The sequence below is a fragment of the Lepisma saccharinum genome, unplaced genomic scaffold (assembly GCF_977018435.1).
Source record: "Lepisma saccharinum unplaced genomic scaffold, izLepSacc3.1 HAP1_SCAFFOLD_536, whole genome shotgun sequence".
Lineage (NCBI taxonomy): Eukaryota > Metazoa > Arthropoda > Insecta > Zygentoma > Lepismatidae > Lepisma > Lepisma saccharinum.
The window spans coordinates 166582-186074 of record NW_028143216.1 but is presented as its reverse complement, the minus strand read 5'-3'; the positions used below and the strand labels follow the sequence as shown (position 1 = coordinate 186074).

General features: G+C 38.4%; 1 protein-coding gene across 1 annotated transcript in view; it reads right to left on the bottom strand.

Moving 5' to 3' along the window:
* Positions 1–7499: 7499 nt before the first annotated feature.
* The window catches only part of LOC145983005 (calpain-5-like), a gene marked incomplete at its 3' end in the record, with an annotated part of 106028 nt that continues 94034 nt past the window's right edge, over positions 7500–19493 (bottom strand). Inside the window, exons 11-12 of the mRNA XM_083116286.1 lie at positions 19153–19358; positions 7500–7630 (exon numbers count right to left, since the gene is read on the bottom strand). Coding sequence (XP_082972412.1) covers positions 7500–7630; positions 19153–19358 — 337 coding nt within the window. The remainder of the gene's footprint in view (positions 7631–19152; positions 19359–19493) is intronic.

Genomic DNA, 19493 nt, shown 5'->3' with positions numbered 1-19493 from the left:
CTCTGCAGGACCCCAACTTCCGGTTCCGTCTTCTGTTTCTTCTCACACCGATGATGCTATAAATTAGCGAAAATTTTGAATTTTCCTACTGTCCGGTGTTTCCTTTTACCTTATTTGATTTTTACTTAGCCCTTTTGGCCCTCCTTGCTTTTATCCATTATATATACTTCCTGACCCACCTAGCCCACCTTGTCCTCACTTGTAACAACTTCACCTTTGAAAACCAAAATTTCCTACAGATCCGAGGTACAGCCATGGGTACCAGAATGGCCCCATCCTATGCAAACCTCTTCATGGGCCAACTTGAGCAAGAGTTTTTGGCTACCCAACCCCTCCAACCCCTCCTCTGGCTCCGCTTCATCGACGACATCTTCATGCTCTGGACACATGGAGAACCATCCTTGTCAGCCTTCCTGGACCAACTCAACCACTTCCGTTCCCTAAAATTCACCTGGACACACTCCCCCAACCAGATCACCTTCCTGGATGTGGACGTGCACATCGAGGGAGGACACCTGACTACCTCCATCCACATAAAACCCACCAACCACATGCAATACCTACACTTCTCCAGCTCCCACCCGTTCCACACCAAAAAAGCAATTCCATTCTCTCTGGCCCTCAGGGGACAGCGCCTTAACACTTCACCCACCTCCCGCCAGAATTATAACCTCCGCCTACACCAGGCCCTGGTTAACCGTGGATATCCCTCCATCCTGGTCACCAAGCAAATATCACGAGCTGCCTCCCATACCACTACCACCAAGAAACCTGCTGCCACCAACCCACCTGCACTCATCACCCAATATCATCCCCACCTCAACAAAATCAGGCACACACTGCACTCTCTTCTCCCAATCCTCCACAGTGATCCCGAAACCAAAAACATATTTCCCGACAAACCCAGGGTGGTTTTCAAACGCCCCCCTAACCTCCAAAACATCCTGGTCCACAACACTCCTTCACCACACATCCAACACCCCCCTGCCCATAAATGCAACCGACCCAGGTGCAAGACCTGTCCCATCCTCATCACTTCTCACACCCTCCAGGTGCACACGGCCACTGGCAAATTTACCCTCCATCCCAAAGGGACCTGCCATGCCTCAAACCTTATCTACATCCTCACCTGCAACATCTGTGGTGATTTTTACCTGGGGGAAACATCAACGGCCCTCAACCTCCGCATCAATAACCACCGCTCCTCCACCCACAACCTGGACTTCACTGTCGCCGTCCACACCAACCACCACAACATCAGTTTCAACGACTGCTTCCGGGTAGCGATCATCCACCTCCTACCCCAACCAGCCAACACCTCTGTTCGCAAAAGATGGGAAAGGGCCTATATATCGGCCATGAGTGCAACCACTCCACCTGGCCTGAACAAGGCCACCCAGTAATGCCCAACCCTCACCCACCACCCTCCCGCCCTCCCTCCCAACTCATCCTCCCCACTCACAGTTTACGACGAGCCTGGTGACGAAACAGTGTTTTTTTCGTTCTACGCACCGCTTCTTCTTCAATGGGGACCTGGCAACTCTGCAGGACCCCAACTTCCGGTTCCGTCTTCTGTTTCTTCTCACACCGATGATGCTATAAATTAGCGAAAATTTTGAATTTTCCTACTGTCCGGTGGGTGTTTCCTTTTACCTTATTTGATTTTATATATATATATATATATATATATATATATATATTTCAATGTATATACAAGCTTCGCTATATATTTTCTCTGTATTGTGTAGTTTTCAGAATATAGATCCGCATTTAACTATATCCTCTTGGCTATAAAACACTTTCTTATAGGGTAGGTTCTTTATTCGAGAATTCCAAATAAGATATCTGTAGCCGTGGTATAACTTTAGTTTAAGAAGTGCACTAGAGAGACGTTGCATGGACAAAAACTCTGGTCAACAATTTCTGTGAGCTAAAAATGGATAAACATCATAGTAATGCTTCTCCCACATTTTCAACATTTCTAACAATATTATGTGTACTCATTTTAGCAGAGGTGTCACCCTCACCCTCCAACATTGCTCTCGCCCTCGTCCTCCAACACCCTCACCCTCCAACATCATAGTCGTCCTCACCCTCCGAGATTGCAGTTAACCTCGCCCTCCACCTCCCTCACCCTCTAACATCGAAGTTGCCCTTACCCTCCACCACCTCCACCCTCTGAGCAGGGGTTGGGTTCACCAGAATTTTTTACGAGGGATCAGACCATTGATAAAATATCAATAATATAAATACAGTAGAGCGTCGATTATCCGAAGTAATTGGGGGACATGGGTGTTCGGAAAACTGGTTTGTTCGGATAATCGAACTGTACATGTTTATTTGCCAAAAAGAAGTACTGTACAGTAAATTTATTCATAAAAACAGGCATCTCTTTAAGTATTACAAAGTAACGTACAAAGGCAACTTTAGTAGGAATATATAGTATGTGGTACAGTTTATTAAACAAAAATATGTACATATTACATACGCATGGATGATGGACGGTAGGGTGGGAGAGTAACAGGTGCGAGCGAGTACACAGTTCGGTTAAGCGGTCGTTCGGTTGACCGACGTTCGGATAATCGACGCTCTACTGTAATAACAATAATAATAAATATTATTATACAATGTTAATGAAAATACTATAACACTGATCTAATTTAATTCCATTAATATTATCATCATAATTTTCATTATTATTATTATTACTGCTATTATTATATCCTTGAGGAGACTTTCATTCTCGATCCACCAGATGAACAGCATAACGGTTTTTACATTGCATTCTTTACATTTAATACAGTTAAGTACACGAAATGCGTAGTTATTCTTTTTTGTTATTATCTTTTATATAAGTTTTTAAAAAAAAGCTTTCAAAAGAAGACAGCTGGACATTTTTCTTAAAAAATATTTTATATATATATATATATAATATGGTTTCTTTAATGTACACTATTTTTTTCGAGCTAATGAAACTTTTACTTTTGTTATTCTGTTCGAATACTAACTAAACTTTATTTCTCTTATTAATAATAAAAATGTTTTGTATCTTGAAATAAACTATGCTAATTCCAGGGGATCCATGGATCGGTTTGTGTCGATCCTCTCCTCCCGATGCTCATAATTGTTCTTATACCTACCAAACAGCATTACAACAGTTGTTATGCACTAAGTATGTGTTTGATAGGACTGCATGTATATACTACATCAGCCGCTGAGTGGAGGGTGGTGAACGCGCTATGAAGCTGGGGGTCCTAGTTCTAAACTCCTGTCAAGGAGGATTAAAACCTTATCAAGTGGGGAACTTAAAGGTCGGAAAGGCAATTTTGGGACACCCCAAACAGAATTTTCAGTCGGAAAAAACACTGGAAAGAGCAGAAGTGAAAATGGAGGAATAGAGAATGGGATGTGATTCCTAGAAAAGAAAACTGTTTCGCACAAGTTTCGGGAATTACAAATGTTTGAAAATTCTAGCTCAATCGTTTGATTGATTTGGTGTATTTTACTTTGCTTTTTGTTACTTTTAGCTGATAACGAATATGAGGATGAAAGATTATATGATGCAATTGATAAAGGTACATTGATCATCTCAGCATTGTTCCCCTGTTGTATTTTGAAAAGCTTCGAATAAATTTTTGAAAATGAGATACTGATTTTGGTTCCTGAACGTCCATTAATACATTTGAAACAAGGATTTTAAAAGAGTAAACATATTTGAAAAAAAAAATAATAAAACGAAGTGTCCCGGGTTCGATACCTGGTGGAGGTACATAGTAGTTCGGATCCCACTTTAAACTGTAGTTCCAGTCCCAATTAGCCTTACTTTGCATAAAGTAGACTTAAAACACCAATTCAATCAATCAAAGCATGTGTTTTTCAACATTTAATATTTTTGTTTCAAAATCATGCTTAGAAGTTAGTTGGTACTTGTGTGGGGTTTTACTTTACATATGGATTCATATATCTCCATATATTAGTACCCTTATAAGGTCTTTAAATGTATTGGATTGTTCTATCTGTGTCTGTGTCACCCTCCGAGATCGCTTTCACTCTCGCCTTCACCCTCAGACATCCCAGTCACCCTTGCCTTCCACCACCCTCACCCTCCGAGATCACAGTCAGCCTCACCCTCACAAGTCTTCCGGAGGGTGAGTGTGAGGTCTGCCCTCACGAGTCACCCTCCGGAGGGTGAACAGCTCTGACATTAGTGGTAATTTCTGAGTATTTTAGGGCCATTTGTCAAAAATATAACTATGCGCCAGTGGAAGAATGGTTCATACATTGAATAATGAAACCTGTGATATTTTTATTATGAACAATATTACCTTTCTGATTTTTTTAATATTATGTTGAACATGTATTGATTATGCTGTGTAACAATTTTCATTGTGGGAAAAGCTGTCAAACAATTACCTGAAGTGGTGTTCATCACAACATATTACTTTCTTTAAAAATTTTCCTACTTTCTGAGCAAGTAATAGTGGTAACACTGTTATTTTCTGTTAGGACTGTCCTTCTCCTCTCCAACAATATCTAAATCATCACAATACTCCACATAGCTTCCAAGATATGACATGTTTTGTGGCATGTGGCATGTTCGTTCGTCCACCTAACTTCTGAAAATCTTAAAATTTTCAAAAATTTGTAACTGAATGACCCTATAGTATTTTGAGGCAATTCACCTAGTAGGAAGAAAATATTTATAATGATCCAAATTATGGTAGGAGCCAAGGCAAAAGGCTACCTTTTTCAGGGAACTACGCACTGCCATGCATGCATATATATATATTATAACCTCTCTATTATGTATTTTTCGGTTGAACGAAGACACTCACGACTACTGTAGAGGACCAACTGCAATCTTCTGTGCCTCTACACAGCTCAATGTTGTGTGAAAAAAGCACAAAATATAGTGTTATTTTTTTACACAACAAAATTCCAAGTCATATAAGAAAGATAGTCACATTTTTAAAAAAGAGTAAAGAATAATTTGCTAAGTTATAGTTTTTATTTGCTTAAGAAATATTTAAAACTGCAATCTTTAACCAAGTTGCAAATATGAATGAAGTATGAATGTGTAGAGTGCATTTTATGAACTGCCAAGGGCACCTATTTGTTGCTCAGACCAGAAATGAGAATGAATGTAAAACTGTACCATGTTAAAAATTTCATTAGTATGAGGGTTGGAAGGTAAGTCATCACTCATGACAACTATTTTTTTTTTCTCGAAGTTAAAAGGTGGTACCACAATATGATCATATGTCTGAGAGAACGTGGCCCCTGTAGTATGTGGACAAGTCACTAGATGGCAGCATGAAGTATGGTTATTGTACAAAGCGTGGTAAAAAATCATTCTTGAGTTAATCGCCATACAGAGTGCATGTAACCTGGCGTGAACAGCGGGCATATTATGAAAATAGCCATTCTTTGGAAAGAAATGCCAGACAAGACCACAGGGAGCTGGCAGAAGCTGTGAGGAAATTTCCTCTTTTGTTCCTGTTATGCTAATGTATGATTTCTGACTAATCAACACATGTAGCATGATGCTGTTGTTTATGGCTGTTTGCATGCTTCCCTATCCTGCACCTGATACATGATGTGCATTGTTCCAATCACATGCATTCCAGTAGAGCAAGGCCAGCAGCGAGGTCCACAACATTTCAGTTTCAAGATACTTTATTATTCCTTTAATTATTTTCTACCATCTCAGCGGAATGAATTTGTAATCCTCCCAGTCAGTTCGTTTTTGAGATGGCCACCCTTAGCACCATCTTGTGGCAATTTGACAAAATATCTGTGTATTTCACCTAACACTGGACCTGCGGGAAGCAGGATATGAAAATGGGACTAGGCGACCATGAACCATCCACTAAAAACCAGCTTCTATGCACGATACCTTTACTTACAATCAGCAGGGGCTGAAGTGTAATTGCAGTACCATCAGTAAGTTGATTGATTTGGTGTTTTAAGTTCACTTTATGCAAAGTAAGGCTAATCGGGACTGGACCTACAGTTTAAAGTGGGATCCGAACCACTGTGTGCCTCCACCGAGTACCATCAGTAAGGTCTGCTGCTGTAGCTACCATAGTGTTGCAAACTGTATGGATAAACAACTACAGGGATTTTCTGTATGTCATTGCTAGGGTTGAGGCATATCAGCGAAGAGTTTCTTATAAATTATAATTAAAAGCTTTGGAGCAAGTAGAGATGCAAAACTATGATGTTTGAAAGAAGAATAACATATTATGGCTGAGGGTGATTGATTGAAAAAAAAAAACAACTTTTGTAAACATGAAAACAAAGGACACTTTTATCAAGAAATAACATGAGTTTCAAAGACAGGAAAGACTACTTCTTACCTTCAAATAGTTTTGTAGTAGAAAGAACGTAAATATTCTTGAGTTTCCTAATTTTTCTGGGGCTGCTTCCCCAAGAATAAATGTCATCACAGACCATTGCATTGTTCATACTGGTATATTCCAAGGTACCATACACTGCCTTTTCACTCATTTTGAAGAAAATAAATAGTTCTCATGACTTACACCCCAACCAGTGATGCATTCAGCATGTTACCATGTTTACCGACAGTAAATCAATTTTCCTCATGTATTTTTTTATGCATTTAGTATTAATATATGGGAAGTAGCTCATTATATATTATGCAAACTATTAACACAATCTTTTAAACCAAAATTTAAGTAAATTATTTAAAGAACAGAGAGACAGGTTTATGTATGATATTGATCGTTGTACATTATACCCTTCTGATAACCGGGTATCCTCCCTGATTGTACGCGGTAAGGGAAAGGGAGCTAAGGAAAAAGTGAGCGGGTGGCTATTTAAAACCACACAGACAGCATGGTCCCTTCCACCAATGAAAACAGCATTTGCTCCTTTCTCCTTGTGCAGCAAAAACCAGATCCAATTTTCAGTGAAAATGGAAATTTTATGAAAAATATCGAAATTTGAAGTTGTTGGGACTCCTGTTTTCATTTAACTTGCATGTCTGCATTTCTGTTTTATTTCTATTATAACTAACTCTCTAGCCTTCTTAAACCCGAAGGTTCATGGCTGCAGCAACACATCTTCCATCTGTCCCTATCCTGGGCAAGATCAATCCAATCTTTTCCATCCTTACCGATTTCCTTTAGGTCCACCTCAACGTTATCCCTCCATCTTTGTCTTGGCCTTCCTACTGTGAGATTTCCCAACAAGAATCCTGTAAACTCTTCTCTCCTCTCCCATTCATGCCACATGGCCTGCCCACCTAAGTCTTCTTGATTTAATCATTCTAATAATATCTGGAGATGAATACAAATGATGCAGTTCTAATATAATCGTTAGTTTGTTGCGATTTCAGCTGTAAACAATTTCAATGTAAATGCTCATGGGGAGACAGAGACGGAATTGTCAGTCCAATGTATTATCCCATGTTCACATCTCATATTCATATTTTCTGAAATGTTCTTTTTTAAAAAAATAGTTGTAATAGTACTTACTGTCTATCCCTGGCAAGAAGTTCCTCAGATTTTCTGCTTGCCTGATTCTTAGAACGACGACATGGGTGATTTTGGCACCAGTTCTTCTACACAGCAAAGTTGGTTTTGACGGACAATCTAGTGTCAGTTCCCTATGAAAGGATCAGCTTGCTCTCAGATCATAATGAAATAAATTGAATTCAATGCACATAAATTAATAGAAATAGCATCAGCACTGTCGGAAAGACACACATATGAGTCACGTATATTTATGAAGCAGAGCCAAAAGGTTAGTAGTACCGATGCAGAATGTATTTTCTAAAAGAGATATTTTGATGAAACTTGATAGCAACACTGGTTACACTTCTGTTTCACAGTCACAATAATGCTTCCAACATGACAGGAAGAGTTTGTCTATTATCACTAGGGCCAGGGACTTTATGTTATAACATATTTTTTATTTGGCATCGGATCAAAAACTGGGGTGACATTTTTGTCTGATGAAAATCATCCAAAATAGATAAGGCATAATTTTGTAATTGTCTTACATATAATAAGTTATATAATAATTTATTCTCCATAGCTTTAGCGCAATGGATAGTTTATATTATCGATGGCACGATAAGGAAATTACAGACAGAGAAATTAAAAGCAGATGCAATCTTTTCTTACTAACTAGTACAGAACAATAATAATCCTCCTTTTTATATCATGCCGACAATTGATAGCCGTGCGAACATTATTGACTAAAAAGGTTCTCAGTCATTGTTGTAGCGGCACCAGAATACAGGACAGGAACTAAATAATTTTCAATTGTTCTAATTTCTTTACCCTTTTTCGCTTCTCACAACAATCAGCCAAAGTACTTGGTACTTTACAGCCTCATCCGTATCGGTAGAGGCATGCATATTCCGTTTTTGACGAAAAAAAGAAATGTAAAATAACACATTCTAATGTTAATTTTTCATGTTTCTGAAAGGTGTGAGGTACATTTTCCTACTCTATTTTGTCACGAAATGATGCGAAATGAACTGCAAAATGCGAATAGAAATACGAAATTTACCGTTTATATACCGACGCGACACTTTCTGAAGTCTGAAGTATCCTGTGAGTTATGCAATTCACGGAAATTGTTTAATTATGCTGTAAATATTTGAGAAGCAAAAATTGACTTCTTTATATAGGAATAAGCTTAATATTCTGGTAATGATTTAATGTGCTTTTAGAAGGGATATGTTTATTTTGTGTAATAGTGCAGTTTTTAAATCAAATTTGGGATTATATTCACATTTTTAAAAACCAAAATGTCATTTTACATGGCCCTTTTTCACCGCTATAACAGCAAAATTTCATTTTATTTACAGCTTTTGAACCCGAAATGGAATCTGTTTTTGTACCGAAATTTTGCTTTTTTTAGTTACCGAAAATATGTGCCTCTACCTATCGGCAATCGAGTAGGCTGTTTTTTCAATCCTTAAATTCTCCTAGAATGTTGTTTGTGTATTGATTGCTGCCACAAGATAAAATGTGCATTGTGGAACAGAAGTAATATTGAGAGTAACAAGTTCTGACAAAAATTTTGTAGGCTGCTTTTCAGATTCTATACAGTTAATATCTGCCTTAAAAAGTTGTGTTTGTGTATTGGTTGCCTAGATTTACCAGAGCTATAGCAAGCTGCCAATTATGTTCAGTTTCCACAAAGGTGAAAATCTGACATAATAGTAGAGTTGGAAGTGGTTGAAAAAAAAAGTTAAAAAACAATTGAAACACCATTAAGCCTTGTTTCCATGATATAAAAAACTCAATATGCTGACCAAGGCAGAAATGTATTTTATTATAAAACATAAACTAAACGTAACGTTTCAATCTTCTAGCAAGGTATTCTTCAGACTCTGCACCAAGTACAAATGTAACAAGGTACAAAAACAGGATGATATATATACACAAACATTACTTCCCTCCAGACTATTAGAAAGTTGTTCTGGAACATTCTAGCAGGTGGCTTTCCCTTGTCAACTGAACTTTCACCTAAAAGGCTAAACATATTTTCTTCCATCTAGAATGTGGTTGGACTCTCTATCTCACGCTCACTTTCCTTCATTCTTCTCTCCTCTTTCTCTCTTGTCCTTTCCACTCTTTCTAACACCTTCTTCCATTCTTTGTTTATCTTCAGTCCCCCATTCCAGTTCATTGTGTCTTCTTCACCTTTCTTCTCTATTTCCTTGGCCTCCTTCCATTTTCTCACTAGTATTCTCTTCTCCCTTCCTATCTGCTTAGCCTCATCCCACTCTATGTCATGTCCTGTTTCTCTCGTGTGTTTAAATATCACATTTCTCTCTCTCTCTTAAGTCGTACATCACCCCTATGTTGTTTCAACCTGTCTTTCAGCCTCTTTTTCATTTCTCCTATGTACACACTCTGACATTCTTTACATTTCACTTCGTAGATAATCCCTTCCTCTTCCTCTTCTCTGTTTTCCTTTTTCTTGTTTGCATTCTTCGCTATTCTTAAGATGCTTCTCCCTCCCTTCCTGTAAGTTTTAATGCCCGTCCTGCAATATGCAATCGCTTTGCTGATTGAACGACGGGCTATGCTCGTACTTCGTCTCATGTGCGTGTTCATTCAAGCCCCTCTGTTGAAATTCCGACCGCTAGGTGACTCATGTGCTATTTTTATCTTGCACCTGCGACTGTTTGTTGTCGGGTTGATGTACTGTGCATTGTTTAGAATGGCGTCGTTAGATCCAGACTGCATAGAGGATTCTGCCTCAGAGTTTGAAGTTAGCGACGATTTTGATGATGCAAATGAATTTGAAGATTTGAAAGGTAGGTTATATTCGTAATAATTATTGTCGACAATATAAACAGTGTTGCAAACTCTAGTATTTTATGAATGAAGTGAGAAGAGGTAATTTTTTGGGTCTATTCATCTTGCCTCTTGCTTGATTCTCCTACATGCACTGATGTATTTTTAGTTTTTCCATTTATTATTTTGTATAGTGTATGTCAAATGAAAATTTATTTTATTTATTTAGTATATTTATTTATTTGTTTAATTTTTACAGATGACGCAGAACCAACTGATACATCGTCTGGTCCTGACCTGCAGCCACTTTTTCATACAAAAGATAATTACTTGTAATTTGTAATTATTTTTTGTTATGTGCACATAAGAAGAATTCTTACGTAAGATTCAAAAGATGTATTGATAGTTTATGTAGTTAATTATTGAAATTTCCAGATTACGAACTTAAAATATCTCTATATTAACATTTGTTACAATGTTGTACTTTTTTCAAAACATTGCTGAAAAAAATATTAAAAAATGTCTGAAAATGAAAAGAAAATTTAACAAACTTTTGTTCATTGAAAAGAGGAAGTTTTGTAGATTTAAGAAATATGTGGTAAATAAAAACAAATTAAAAATATTTTTTTTATGATTTTTTGAAAAACAACTAAAAACCGCAGACCAGAGGTAACAATGCTGTATCATGAAGCCAGACCCGAATGTGTTAACTGTACTGTTGTTTTGTACGAATTTTGGTGGTCTTAACTACACATAAGCTAGGTAATGAATATGTACTGTTATATCTCTATTCTTGTACCTTCTTTTTATCTATTCACATAATAATAACAATACAGTATTAATTAATTTATGCATTATGAATAGACCTATAAATTATATTAACATATTAATTTAATACACTCCTCACAAAAAGTTTGGAATATTGTTATATTAGGCACAACAAGTTTGGAATATTATTATGTTAGGAAATAGGTGATAGGCACGGTGGCATGTGTCGGCGAAAAGACGAGAACGTTCACCAGACAGATACCATGTGTTGTTGCATTTCAAGGCCGTGTCTACTACAAACTTTGTGAGGAGTGTATATATGTAACACTAAATCAAAATTCTGGCTATTTTCCAACAACAACAACATTTATAAGTAACTTTGGGCTCTAAACCTCCCTTGTAGTAGCATACTGATGTTAAGTATTAAATTGGGGGTATATATATATATATATATTCCTCTATGGGCGACGTAATTCTTTTCGGAGACTTCAATCTGTCAATTACATGGACAGACTCCAGGCATGGCCTTACAAACGACAAGAACGACACGTACTCCATGGATCACTTCATACATGGCCTCAGACTTCAACAGCACAATATGTTCAATACACGAAAAGACAATAACCTGGACTACATTCTCTCATCACTCCCTTCAGCGCACATTACCCCTTCGAGAAATCTCATCCCTTCGGACCACGAATCGCTGGACGCTGTATTCTGGCTCCCGGACCACCTGAAAAGTCAACGACCTTCCACCCCTCCACGCCAATACCTTGTTTGGCGCAAAGCACCCTGGGGTGACATCCGTTCGGCGCTGGATTCCATTCCCTGGACAATCCTGGAGAGTGGAAGTGTCGACGAAGCGTGTGACGTGTTTACTGATGTGATTCATGCAGTGATAAAGGATTATGTGCCACTCAAAAAAACGAAATCAAGCAAATACCCTTCCTGGTTCGACTCTGAGCTCTTGCTTGCCCTTTTAAACCGAAAAAAGGCCTGGGATCTATGGAAACATTTTCCTAATGAATACACACGGAAAACTTTCACCGACTTACGACGTCACTCTAAACAATTGCAGAAGACCAAATACAGGGAATACATCGGTGCCATCACAAACAGTATCAAATCAAATCCAAAACGTTTTTGGTCACTAATCAATTCAAGGAGGCAAAATTCCCGAATACCTTTGAAAGTAACACATGACTCAGTATGCGCAGAGGGCCCTGACAAAGCTAATCTTTTTAACTCTTTTTTCTCCATAAATACAACCTCGAATACACCGGCTTCATCCCTTCCCAACCTCCGTTCAGTTTGCTGTCACTCTCTAACTTCTCTCTCCACGTCTCCAGAAGAAGTGCAACACATCCTATCTTCAATGCCTCAAAATCGCGCCAATGGTCCTGATGAAATCCCTTCTATTTTCCTAAAAAACGCTGCTTCCTCTCTCGCTATTCCCTTCTCTATTTTATTAAACAGATGCTTCAATGAGGGTACATTTCCAGATTCATGGAAAAATGCTAACGTGGTACCATTATATAAATCTGGAGACAAGTGTGCTGTTTCTTCTTATAGACCTATTTCCCTTCTTTCACCACTTTCTATCGCCTGTGAAAAGATAATAAAGGACCGACTCTACAAATTTACCTCTCCATATATAAATACAGCACAGCACGGCTTTTTACCAGGAAGCTCCTGCTTAACCAACTTAAGCATTTTATTATCTGACGCTATCAACTCTATATCTGAAAATTCTCAACTGGATGTAATATATCTGGATTTTTCGAAAGCTTTTGACTCTATAAACCACAATTTCCTGCTTCATAAATTATCCCACCGTTTCAATATTCATGGAAACTTTCTCTCTCTGCTCAAGCACTACCTCCAAAACAGACAACAAAAAGTTGTTCTTTCCGGAATGTCTTCTTCTTATCAAGCTGTATCTTCTGGTGTACCTCAAGGGAGTGTTCTTGGACCTCTTCTCTTCATCCTGTACCTTGATGATCTCCCAGAATATCTTTCCGAGTCATGCAAGAACCTTCTCTTGTTCGCTGACGATTGCAAAATATATAGTAAAATCTCCAATTTCAGTGACATGACACTTCTGCAAAAGAATTTAGATTCTCTAATAAAGTGGTGTGAATTATGGAACTTAAAACTCAACCCTCAAAAATGTACCATGATGACCTTCTCCTTAAAGAAAAACACATTTAATACTAAATATTTCATAAGAAATAATTGTGTTCAAAGAGTTGCCGCACAAAAGGACCTGGGCGTCATATTTGACGAGAAACTTTCCTTTTCTGAGCACATCTCTACAGTCACAAGGGGTTCAATGCGTATGCTGGGTCTTCTCTATCGTTTCACGGAAATAAACAACTTGACTGCCCTCAGCACCTTTTACAAATCTTTTGTGTCACCTAAAATTGAATACTGTTCTCCGATCTGGTCTATGGCATGCCCCTCAAATTCAGATAGACTTAATTCCATCCTAAATTTCTTCCTGGCCATTGTTCGACACCGAATTCCGTCCACAAAACACTTGCAAAAGTCCATCCTCCTGCAAATGTTAAATATCCAAACTCCACAAGAGAGACATAGACAGGCTGACCAAATATTTCTACATAAAATAGTGAATGGCAACCTCAGAAGTGACCGCCTTCTTCAGGAAATTCACTTTCGTGTGCCTGCCCGTTCAACAAGAAGCACTCAACTTTTTGCCTCTCAGAAGCCGAGATTGTGCCTCATCCAGCGCTCTCTGTTCCATAGACTGCCCAGTGAATATAATAATCTAGGAAGCCAAATAGACATTTTTGAAAATCTGAACAGTTTTAGAAGAAAGTTAGCAAAAAATATGTAAGTCTTTTAACCACATGTAATTTTTTTATGTTATTATTTTTTATGTATTATGTTATTATTTTTTTGTCCTTATGTTCTATAAAAACGTTCCAATGTAAAATGGCTAACGCTGTATTTGGAATCTTCTATTAAATAAATAAATAAATAAATAAATATATATATATATACCGCGTGAGGCACCAAAAGTACCACCTGAAATAGCAAAGAAACCAGAAACAGTAGCGATGTGAGGTTTGCGGGAAACAATATTATCAAATGGGGCTCGTAAATCGGAGGTATGGGGTGGGTCGAAAAATATCGACAAATGGGGCATCTGGAGCAAAGTCATATTTTTTTAAATGGAACGATATACAATAACATGCATAATATAAAAGAGCACACGCAGAGAAACACAACGCCGTTGGTCTCATGCATCTACTGCACATAGGAACAAAGATATGGCCATGTGAAAATATGTAAACAAACTAACAAGTGGCCCACTTGACCGTCAGTACCACGGCATGTAAGACTTCTCAGGTGCCTGACAGAACTGCCTTTACGCAGAGCAAGTTTTGATAGCAGGTCCACGAGATCGTGTTAGTTCATGGCAAGCAGTCGTAGTGGTAAGAGCGAAGATTATGGTGTTCACAAACATAGAAAAAGCGGACATGATCCTGATTTATGGAGAATGCCGAAAGAATGCCTCAGAAGCCTACCGTGTGTACGCAGAGAGATATCCGGACAGACGACAGCCATCTCGACGTCTGTTTGGTAAGTTATTTATTAAATTAAGAGACACCGGAAGTGTAACACCACGAGCACGTGTGCGGAACAAGCCAACTACAGGTGAGGCAGGTGCAACAAATGTTCTCGCCGCTGTTGCTGTGAATCTGCACGTTAGCTCCCGTGAAATTGCCAGGGATGCTGGGATGAGTCAGCGAAGTGTATTGCGCATTCTGCACACACACAAGTTTCACCCATATCATATCTCCCTCCATCAGGAACTTCACGGGAATGATTTTGTGGACCGTGTTCGGTTTTGCACATGGATGTTACAACACGACACACCCGATTTGTCACGTATCCTCTTCACTGACGAGGCAACTTTTACCAATCATGGAAATGTCAAGGAACATGCACTATTTGTCGGTGACAAATCCACATTGGCTTCGCCAAGTGGAACGCCAGCGCCCATGGAGTGTGAACGTGTGGTGTGGTATAGTGGGTGAACATCTCATTGGCCCTTTTTTTATACAAGGGACACTGAATGCTGACCGATACATACAGTTTTTACAACATGAACTGCCTGTACTATTGGAGGACATACCACTTCAGACAAGGAGGGAAATGTGGTACCAACATGACGGGTGCCCAGCTCACAGTGCAAGACGCGCTACAGCATGTGTGGAAAATACATTTCCAAATCGTTGGATTGGACGTGGAGGGCCTGTCAAATGGCCGGCTCGTTCCCCAGATTTGACACCGTTAGACTTTTTCCTGTGGGGAAAGCTGAAGGACATTGTCTACCGGGATGTGCCAACAACTCCAGAGGATATGCAACACCGCATTACTGCGGCCTGTAGGGACATTCCCTACGAGATGCTACATTCTGTGCAACGATCTTTGCGTGGGCGCCTCGTTGCCTGTATCGCAGCTGATGGCCACCACTTTGAACACACACTTTGACAGGTTCTCGCTTCTTACGCAGTGGTTCTTCGACATACTGTCATGGTCATTTTCATTATGCTGTAACACTGTCAAATACATGGTGCTGACGATGTCTACTGTATTTTTTCTTCCTTTAACACGTTCTGTCTTCATCTTGCCCAATGGCTTCCGACATCTCATACTTGTACATGCCGCGGTACTGACGGTCAAGTGGGCCACTTGTTAGTTTGTTTACATATTTTCACATGGCCATATCTTCGTTCCTATGTGCAGTAGATGCATGAGACCAACGGCGTTGTGTTTCTCTGCGTGTGCTCTTTTATATTATGCATGTTATTGTATATCGTTCCATTTAAAAAAATATGACTTTGCTCCAGATGCCCCATTTGTCGATATTTTTCGACCCACCCCATACCTTCGATTTACGAGCCCCATTTGATATTATTGTTTCCCGCAATCCTCACATCGCTACTGTTTCTGGTTTCTTCGCTATTTCAGGTGGTACTTTTAGGTGCCTCACTTAGTATATATATATATATATATTTGTGCAGTTCTGCATACGAATTGTGAAGTTTTAATTGTCCTGAAACATCTAATAGTTTAATATTAACTTTTGCTTCAACTTGAGTATAACCAAATCATTTTCAGTTTCTAAAAGGCCGATGATACGATGACAATGGCACAAACATGTTAAAGTTTGTATTAAGTTCATTTTATGCTCAGATAGGCTAATCAGGACTGGGCGTACAGTTTTAAAATGGAATCTGAATCACTATGCGATATGTCTCTACTGAGGATGAAACCTGACACCCCCTGATTATAAGACAGTGTTACCACTATTCCATTGGATAGGTAATTCAAACTCTCATACGTCAAAAACAAATTAGTAACTATAGCAGAAATGGCCAATGTGTGTCTCTTGGATGTAAAATTATTTAGGTAGTTCCAAAGTATGACTTCATAATCTTTAAAACTCTTAACTGACACTACAAGTGAAATTAGCCGTAATTAGTACAAAGCCAAAATTTCAGTTTTTCCCCCCCAAAAGCCAGCTTTTTATCGGAAAAAGACAATCCATTCAAAAAAGCCGGCTTTTGTGCAACTCTACATAATAGTAAATGAGCATAATTGCAGTTGTCATCATCATCATCATCCTTCCCAGTTTCCTGTCTCTGGGTGGGTCAGCATAAAAGTAAAGCCTCTCCATTTTCTTCTGGTCTTCCACCATTCCTCTCTTTCTACGGTATTCCAATCTTGTCATCTTCTCCTAACACTCTCTGCTATCTGCTCTTTCCACCACCATCTTGGTCTCCCCCTTGGCCTTATTCCCACTGCTTGTGCATTGTAAGCTCTCACTGGTAGTCTTTCTGCATTTATCCTCTTCATGTGTCCGAACCATCTCTGTGCCTGATCTATTCTGTCCTGGAGCTTCACCACACCCACTGTCTGTTGGATCTCCTAATTCCTTATTCTATCCATTCTAGTCTTCCCCAATATACTCCTTAAAAATTTCATCTCTTCTGCCTGCATCTTTCTTTTGTCTCTCTCTGTCACTGTCCAAGTCTCTGCTCCATACATATTTATTGGTACATAGTATGTATTATATATTACCTTCTTGCATTTCAGAGGCACATCCCTGTTCCATATTAATTTTCAAACGCTTTCATAAGAGCATTTGTCCTCTTCTGTTTACCTCCTCATCTATTCTTTCACTTCTCTCAATAATGCTTCCTAGATATTTGAAAGTCTCCCCTACCCTCAACTCTTCAGTGTCCATCTTTATTCTTGGTACTTTTCCAGCTATGTTTCTTGTTGCTATTAGCACCTCACTCTTTTCTGTGTTGAATTTCATTCCTGCTCTTCTGATTTCCTCATTCCAGCTATCGAGCTGTCTCTGTACTTCTTCTTCACTGTTTCCCCATACTGCAGATAATTGCAGTGAACCTCACAATATTTTTCTGTATTTTTCCACTGCATCCTTCAGTTAAAGGGATTCTGACTTTAATTTTTATGACATATTTTTCAATTTTTCTGACATAATTACATACATATTTTATAGTTTTATAGGACATAAGGTCCCGGGCCCTAGTTATCAGTCATGTCTGTTGGAATTAGCATCCAAACAGGAAACCAGCAAAGTGACTTTTTCTCTTGTGGACAAAAGTGTAATTCCACTGAAATTGGTTGTCACTTTAATGCCAATGCAATTTTGCATCCTCACCAAACTGCATGTTGTTCAGGAACAGGTGCAGAGATATCAAAAGGATTTTTCCAGCAGAGAAGAATGTCATATTTTATGTTGAATGAAATATTTTTACAAATTGATTCTTGCAAAAAATAAACAAATCACAATGGATACTATCATGGATGAATTGGGAATTTCATTTGGAATTGCACTGATGTGGTACCCTCATGTTTAACAGGAATTTTTCCCAGAAGGTAAACTTGTGTCACATGAAAACTAAAATTTGTCATATGCAGCAACTGCTGACCCACCTGTGGAAATTGGTATTGTTCATTTCAAGTTATAAAAAACAGAGAGCTTGTTATTTTTATTGCTAATAGCAGAAATATAAAGTTTAGTTGGTAGTCAAGAAGAATAACCAAAGTAAAAACTACACTAGATGGAAAAAAACTAGTGTAAAATACAGAAAACAAGTTATATTTTCATATTCCACTCTTTAATCCAAAGAACAAGTAATTCCACAGTTTCCAAAATTCCAATAATTATAGATTTATGTGAAAGGTCGCACAACATAAACTTTATGAGTAAAATTTCACCCAACTTAGAGCCTTTTCTTGAATTAGGTGTGAATAAATTAATAACAAAATACAATAACTATGCATTTCAGTACACTAACTGCATGAAATGGGGGGAAAAATAATGGAAAACAATTGTTCTGGATGGTCACTCATCTGGCAGATCTAGTACAAAGTTTATACAATAATAATAAAAATGAAATTGCAATGTAATTTTGTTAGTTTGGAATAGTTATTACTGTATAATAACCATCATAACAGTGATAATAAATTATAGAAAGAATAACAATAACAATCAAGTTTTATCAATGGCTTGACCTCCCCTACAAAAATTTCTGGTGATGCCCATGGCAGTTTCCCCCTAAAAAAAAAAGATTTAATTTTTGAAAGAGTTAATCACCTTTGACAGTCTTCATTTGATATTCACAACTGAATTGATTGAAATTAAAATTGTGGGTGCATCAGCACTTAGGCTATTTGCCCCGGTCAATTATATGGGGGCAGCCCCCTACCGTAGCTAAAATCAATACCTGTCTCTGAGGACAAAAATATCCTTACCTAGTTAAAAGCTAAGCCAGTAAAGAGGCACTCAGTACATATATGGACAAAACACAGCCCTGGAAGGATTATCCTGGCTGCAGGTCCAGGTGCCAGAGCCTCGTTGGCCTCACCTCAGGGTGTACTACGTGTAAATGAGGTTATCATCTGGATGCCTTCTCAAAAGGTCACCCTTTGCATCCCGATATTCAAAACTGATGCTCACAAAAAAAGACTCATGTAAGAAAATGATGATGATAACTCCTTCATGTATGAAGAAATATTGAAACATTACACTTACTTAAAATCAATATCTGTGCGGGCAATAATCCTGAGCAGAAACTCTCCGTAGGCTTCCGGCAAGGGCGTCGAAGGAACGATGAGAAAGCTTCCTCGCGTGAAATGCTGGTCCCAAGTTAACATTTTATTTTGCTGATGAGGAACTGATGACAAGATTGGTAACATACTTCTCATCCTGTGGATTCGATACCGAGTGTTCTCAAATGCCTATAGAAAGGGACATTTCTAAATTCAAATTAGACCAAGTAAAAAAAATCATTATACAGTGGAACCTCGATTTTATGTTTTTCAGGGGACCAAACTGAAAAAACTAACTGAAAAAACTTAAAATGCGGGAAAATG